General features: G+C 41.4%; 2 protein-coding genes across 5 annotated transcripts in view; both read right to left on the bottom strand.

The window, feature by feature from the left end:
• EPRS1 (glutamyl-prolyl-tRNA synthetase 1) overlaps positions 1-180 on the bottom strand; it is a 40,400-nt gene extending 40,220 nt beyond the window's left edge. For 2 of the 3 annotated variants that reach the window (XM_085326078.1, XM_085326080.1), the window contains exon 1: positions 13-179. In XM_085326078.1, coding sequence (XP_085182204.1) covers positions 13-58 — 46 coding nt within the window. In that variant the 5' untranslated portion in view covers positions 59-179. Of the gene's footprint in view, positions 1-12 lie in introns of all 3 variants that reach the window. The other variant, XM_085326077.1, reaches the window with a different exon arrangement.
• A 4,566-nt stretch (positions 181-4,746) lies between these two features.
• BPNT1 (3'(2'), 5'-bisphosphate nucleotidase 1) overlaps positions 4,747-6,942 on the bottom strand; it is a 13,019-nt gene continuing 10,823 nt past the window's right edge. The window contains exons 8-9 of one of the 2 annotated variants that reach the window (XM_085326075.1): positions 6,701-6,806; positions 4,747-5,393 (exon numbers count right to left, since the gene is read on the bottom strand). In XM_085326075.1, the coding sequence (XP_085182201.1) occupies positions 5,245-5,393; positions 6,701-6,806 (255 nt within the window). In that variant the 3' untranslated portion in view covers positions 4,747-5,244. The other variant, XM_085326076.1, reaches the window with a different exon arrangement.

Genomic DNA, 6,942 nt, shown 5'->3' with positions numbered 1-6,942 from the left:
CCCCGCACCTACCGAGCGGGGGGTTCCCCGCGTTCACGGTGAGGCTCAGCGCCGCCATCCCGTCACCGCCACTGCCGCCGCCGCCGCCGCCGGGCCGCAGCGAGGGAGAGCAGAGGAGAGAGGGGGGCGGGGCGGGGCGGGGCGGGGCGCGCGGCGCCGCCAGCTCACGAGGCCCCGCCCCTTCCCCGCCGCCACGGGGAGGAGGAAGGGGAAGGGCCGCGCACCAATTCCGTCACTTCCGGAGGGGTGGCCGCGCGCTGCCCCGGGGCTCCCCGCCGTGATGGCGCCGAGGCCGGCGGCGGCGGCGAGCAGCGGCGTGAGCAGCACGCGCGGGCGCCTCTGTACCCGGCGGTCTGCTGACTTACTTATACATAGCTGTATGTGTGCACGTCCGCACACACGCGCTGCTGCCGAACGGGCGCGTGTTGCGGAGGGCCGCGCCGCCCCCGGAGCGAGGCGCGCCGCGGCCGCGGTGCCGCGGGAGCCAGGCCGCCGCTCACGGCCCCGCCGGGACAGCGCGGTGTCATCGCCCCCCCCCCCGCCTGGTTCGTAGCCGCTGCCACGGCGCCTAACCCGCCGGCAGAGGAAGTCTGAAGCGCTTGGTGGGGCCTAGCCGGAGCGTGACTGCTCCTGCTGCGCTCGCTCCTTTCCATGTCCTGCCACCAAACCGCATTTCGAGTCTCCCTGATGTTCTTCTGTATTAACAATTTTTAGTTCCCGTCAGTGTGGAGAGAACTTCCGTACCTGAACTTGTTTGCACGTAGGATAGAAGCTAGTGCATGCCGTGTGCGCTCTTAATGCCTGTGCGACGATTGTAAATGAGCAGCAATAAGTGAAATTACAGCTCAATTAATAAGTGGCTTATGCTGAAGAAATTCAGTGTACCGGAGCTTCTAAATGAAACCAAGGATATACAGGCATAGATGAACATCATTAACAGTAGGTTTTCTATTTGGCTTTATATTTTAATGTTTATTAAACATCTCATGGAAACATTTCTTACATGAAAAGACCGTAATTTTTTAGTTGTCTTTAAGTCATTCTACCTTTACATCAGTGGTATTAAAGCACTTTGCAAATCCACGTATAGRTTTTGATCTGAATATCAGAACATACATATCCAAGAATTCTGGAGAGGATGGGAATTATGTATAATTGAGYCAGTGAAAATTAGATTAAATTGTACTTGTTAGGTTTTTCATACTTCAGTTATGCAATTAATATTTGGAATGATTAAATTTACAAGGAACCAAAATTTGAAGAAGACTGTAATTAGAGCAGGCTGAATCTGTCTTGCAAGTTCTTGCTTGTCATATACTTGAGGAAAGAGAATAAAGGTAGGCTATGGATGAAAGGATTAAAAACACATGTTGTTCCTATATATACAGCTTTAATCCAGTCTAATGAAAGCATCATAGACTGGCATAGGCTGGATGAAAGTAAAAAGAAGTAAGTGATAATTTTGCTAATTTATCCATAAAGGGTTATGAGGGTAAGTTGTCCTCACTAAGGAAGGAGCTTCCCCAGATCCTGCTCTGTGTCTGCAGGTAGAGAAACTGGGTACACTTAATCAASATTTGTCTTATTTGTATCCTCTACTGTCAGGATGTTCCTGCTTGCAAGAAATATAGCCAGTGTAGATGCTAGCTTTAAGAACAGCTTAAATTCACTCAGGACAAGCCTGGAAGCACTCCAGCAAAGTCATTGTGGTGTTACTCTAATGTGAAGAAAGGATCAGATCCAACAACTTCTAAGCTTTGTCTAGAGAAGTAAATTAGAGTGGTTAAACATGTTGTATCTTGAAAGTAGAAAGAAATGAGTATGTCTTGAGCACATTTGGTTGAAAATTGAATTTTGAAATAGTCATCTGTATGAAAAACAATTTTTTTGTGGATCAAGACTGCCAATCTATGGAGATTCAGAAGGAATAATTTTTGCAGGCAGGCAGGAAGTGAGAACTTGGATTCAGTGCAACTTGCAGACTGCTTTGTCATTCAAGTTTTGTCAGCAGAGATTAAGGGAGAAAAAAAATCATGCTAGGAGAACTTAAGTATCCAGACTTTAAGAAAGTTAGCAGCCYGTTCCCTAGTCTGGGAATCTGACAGATGTCACTGTTCTATCTAAACATAGAACAGAGAGGAAAATTATGCATGGTCTGTTTAAATTTCTCAGTATGTATGTRTCATGATGGAAAGGAGTAGGGGGCAAGACTTCTTAGTTTGAGRGACTCGGATCACTGAATTTGAAGAAAACTAGGATACCTCAATTAAGCTGCATAGGTCCCCATCAAATCAAGATACTCCAGAGTCCTCAAATTCATCTTGAGGAGACTTGACATCATCTGCGCTGGCWAAGGTTGCCAATTTCAGCTCCTCCATTCCTCAAGTGGACTGATTGGTTGCATCCCCAGTTTCTCTATTCTGTAGAAAGGATAACTGAAACAGGCCTCCAGTTAAGTTCATTTTGTGTGGTCTTACACTCCCTGCTCTCTCYCCTCCTCCTAAAACACCAGGAAAGGAAAGAGGCATTGTCAGGTTCCCCAGTTCTCAGGGGGAGAACTGGGAATTTGTTGTTTTCTTAAAATTTTGATGTGAAAATTTTACAATTTCTCGTCTCCCTACACAAGGGGAAAGGACCTAGGATCTCCAATTCACATGCCCCAAGCTCTCCAAGATTGAGGTGGCATAAATTCTGCCAAACAGAGGCATTTCATGTGGTCAGGTGCTAGGGCCTTCTCTCAGTTGCCAGTTCCTTGGGTTCTACCTAACTGAGGTGTCCTGGACACTACTGTGTGAAGACTTTTGCCAACCCTTAGATTGGGAGCATCACAGGAACCCCCGCTGAGATGTCAGATGCCCAGCTGGGCTGAGGTGTCCTGGGCCCTTCAAAACTCAGACAATGCACTTACCACACATGGAAATATTGCAGCTATCCCAAAACTGAGCACAGATCCACAAATTCAAAAGATCATATTGAAGCCTCCCTGAATCCCACAACCTGAAGCACTGCCTACCCCTCCAAGCTGAAATACTGTARGGTGCTAAACTTTTTTTTGAACAGAAAGGTACCTTCTTGGAACAAGCAAAGGTGGCTTATAAGTTGCTCATTTTGGAAAACTGATTATGATCTTTTAATTCCTCTTCCTCTTTACTCTCTATCTGAATCAAAACATTATCATTCTTCATAAATACTCCCCAATACTCCTTGGAGCAACAGACTCCCAAGCTTAGGTTTCCTGGGCCTTTATCTACTAAGTCTTCTTATGGTCTCTCAAATTGAGGTATCACATGCTCCCCAAATAAAGGAATCCCCCCTGGAACAGCAAAAAATCAGATGTCCTCAGGTTGGCTTGAACAGAGGGGTCCTTCTGCCTGATCAACACCAAGGTGCCTCAAGAGTCTGCCAGATTTACATGGCAACATGAAACCCAGCAGAGGGTAGGGCACAAGAAATGCCACACAATTTCCATATTCACAGTGAGAAAAAAAATCAGTAACTACTTTCAGGTGCTCTTTGAGAAGCACTGGGAAACATGATGAATACTCCTTTTCATCATTGCAGGAAACATATGAATTGATTCCTCTTCTCTGCCTTCAAAATAACATAGGAAAGATTCAGTTGGTTATCTGGCAGTTGCACAGGGCCAGCTGGTGATAGGTAGGTTGTAGTCTTCAATTGAAGTGCCTTCTTTTGTTCTGGTTAAATTCAGTCCTTTGTCTTTACTTGAGAGGTAGTTAGATGACAAGAGTCTAATAAATGATTGCCCCTTGATTTACTGAGGCCAGTGTTTTTAAGTGTTTGGATCTGTTTAAGACTTGCATTTAGGGATAGCTGAATAGGACTCTGGAATTTGGTAAACAGCCTTTTGTGTGCCTCCATTTCTGCCTAGAAGCAGAAAGTATCACAGGGTTAGGTTTAGCTCAGTTGGTTAGAGCGTGGTGGTTGTAACGCCAAGGTTCAATCCCTGTAGGGGCCACACATTTGAGGGTTGGACTAGAGGACCTCCAGAGGTCCCTTCCAACCTTAGCAATTCTATGACACTCTACTTAAGAAAACATTAAGAAAATCCAGCAGTCTTACTGTCAGATACCCAGTCAGATAATGGGGAGGGATTAAAAAAAAAAAAAAAAAACCATCCTTTCACTACTGTTTGTTTCAAAGAAGTTACATCAATAACTGGATTACTTCAAGCTGTGTTATTGTTTCTTTATGCTAGTATGATTTTTATTATTAGACTGAAAAGACAATGTCTCTATTCTTGTACACAACTGAACTTGTTGTGGAAGTACCTTGAACCAGGCTAAAAGATACAACCTTCCTAAAAAGGAGAGCAGACACTAAATGCAGACAAGAGGTTTAAAGATTCAGTAAGTAGAATAAACTACACCATCATGAGAATCTGATGAAAAGGTTGATTTGACTGGTTATATAAATTCCTTATGTGACAAAATAGCTTTTAAGAATTAAGCTGAACTGTTTCAAAACACATACACCTCTCTAGAACTAGCTAAGATCAACCTTAGTTATTCTAGCTCTAAAAAAGGACCACAGAATCCTTGCAAAGGATTAATCTACACACTGCTACGTGTGTATGATGGAGGTCCTGCAAGAAAGAAATTGCCTCAGTATTGTATGTAAAAGCCATTCTTGTGCTACAGTGTTAAGGGAAGCCAGTTAAAAAACAAAACCAAACCAACTCCATTCCCTCCTCAAACATACTCCTGCTTATAAAAGAACAAATTTCACTTCTAAGAATTAAAATTATCAAGTTTATWATAAAGAGCTAAACCATTAAGACAAATTCTCAGTCCAACTGCATTTAACACAACCCTTGTTCACTACATACAGCAACAACAACCATTAAGCAAAAATCAGGTAAATGACTTAACATGATTTTGTGCCCTTAATATTTCGATGATTGTGCTGAATCCATTGCTAATCATAATGCTACCATCCAAAAATCATATCACATGAAGAATGATATTCCGCTTCTAAAAAAAATGGAAAACAGCTATTGAAGAAAAATATAATCATTACAATATACCTGCTAAACACAACTAAATGAATTGATCCAACAGTATACCTAGATAGCATGTATGTAATTTTGAAATTATTAAACAGTCTAATGTAAGAATTAGGCTCAGATTCTATAAAATGAAGTTTCAAGCTCAGTATCTTCTTTCTTCTTTTTCCTTTGAGGTTGCTTTATCAGCTTTCCAGGACAAGTGAAGACCCTCTCTGGCTTTAAGGCACAAGAGATTGTTTAACAGTGTTAGGAATACGACCTGCGTAATAATCATAGTTCCTCAAAGTGGCAAGAACCCCAGCTGAATTCATGTGTTTCACTTCCTTGTTATAATGAAATGAATTTCCATGGATATCAGTTATCTTGCCTGCAAAAAAGACAAAAGTTTTATTCCAGCAAACAGGATTTGGAGACAGATAAGCTACTACTACAAGCGATATAACTAAAAACACAAACAAGCTTTGGGTAGGGTACAGGCAGCTGTCTTCAGATGTAAAATACAGTCTTTGCTCCATTAACCACAACAACATTTTTTTTGGCTGAAATCAAAAAACTTAGTTTTCTTTTCAGCAATACTTAAATTCCACATGTTTCAGAAAAAAAACAAGCTGCAACTCTTACGGATTAATTAAAATGCTTCCTGTGAATTTCACACATTGGCAATTGACAAGAAGAAAAGGAAAGCACAGTCTTCAGTTCAAGTAAAAACCATCATGATGTAAACATACCACAGCTGATTTTTAAAGAGTTTCTAAAAACCACCTAAAAAGGGAGCAACACAAATTTTTATGCAAGTTAATTTAACCAAGAGATACCTACATAACGAAGAGGCTAAATAAAGCACTGTGCTGCCCCAGATTGGTTGTTTCTTGTGTCTGAGCTAACCTGTTTAAAACTATCCCAGTTATCAACATTATACTGTCAACTGCAGAGGAGATGGATAGATCATACCAAGCCCATTATGTTTGCTTGACAAAATTCAGGAGATATTAATAGAACTTCATTTTAGCTGTTGTAAAAGGTCTGTCAACCTGAATAGCAGAAAAAGTATGATAATTATCTAATTCTTGCTAATCAGAGTTTTCATAACTTTTCTAACTCCTCAATGCCCAGAAAGACTAAGTGGCTTATGCTGTCTGGAAACCATTCATTTTACTCAATTATACAAATGACTCCATTTTGGAGTTTCACATCCGAGCAATGACGGTATAACTTGGCCTGTTTTTGCTTTGAAGAATACAGTGCCCACATGTTGTGCAGTAATATGTTTATTAATAATGAGCTACTACATCAGGTTAGTAGGACAATATAATTTTACTGCAAAGTAGCAGCCAGCAGAAAAAGAAGCCATTAGTTTGAAAATATCAAAATGCTCAAAATTTTGGAATTTGGCCTTTTTTATTATTTTACTGTTACTAATATTACTTTAGGGCAAAATAGATTATATAATGCTTTCCAGAGCCTAGTCTGCTGCCCTTCTGGAGTTATTGTTGATTTCAAAGGGTCCAAGGCCCCCAGTATATCACGAGCATTAGGAAAAAAAAAAAAAAAAAGTCTAATTTCCTTCCAAAGATGTATTATGAAATTCTTATTTTCTATGAAAAGTATTAAGAACTTTGAATTGCTGCAGTTTCACTTATCTCAGGGAAAAAAAAATAAAACAGTATTACTTGCCTCCCACAGCATGTAAAATAGCTTCAGGTGCACATGTATCCCATTTCTTGCACCCAGGACTGGCAAATACATAAGCAGATGCTTTGCCTTCTATAAGCTGGATGATCTATTATGAATAGAGAGTAGTAATCATTGCAATGGATGTAGGCATTCAGAAGTGAGGAAAGAGTAGCAGGAACAGGGATTAGATCAGCTTACTCTATATACTTATGGTAGAAAAGGAGCATCAACCACCCCCCTTC

The sequence above is a fragment of the Rhea americana genome, unplaced genomic scaffold, assembly GCF_003343005.1.
Source record: "Rhea americana isolate MKP2758 unplaced genomic scaffold, rheAme1 scaffold_127, whole genome shotgun sequence".
In the NCBI taxonomy this organism is placed as follows: Eukaryota; Metazoa; Chordata; class Aves; order Rheiformes; family Rheidae; genus Rhea; species Rhea americana.
Note: the sequence above shows the minus strand (reverse complement) of the source record. Positions and strands in the feature narration are given on the sequence as shown.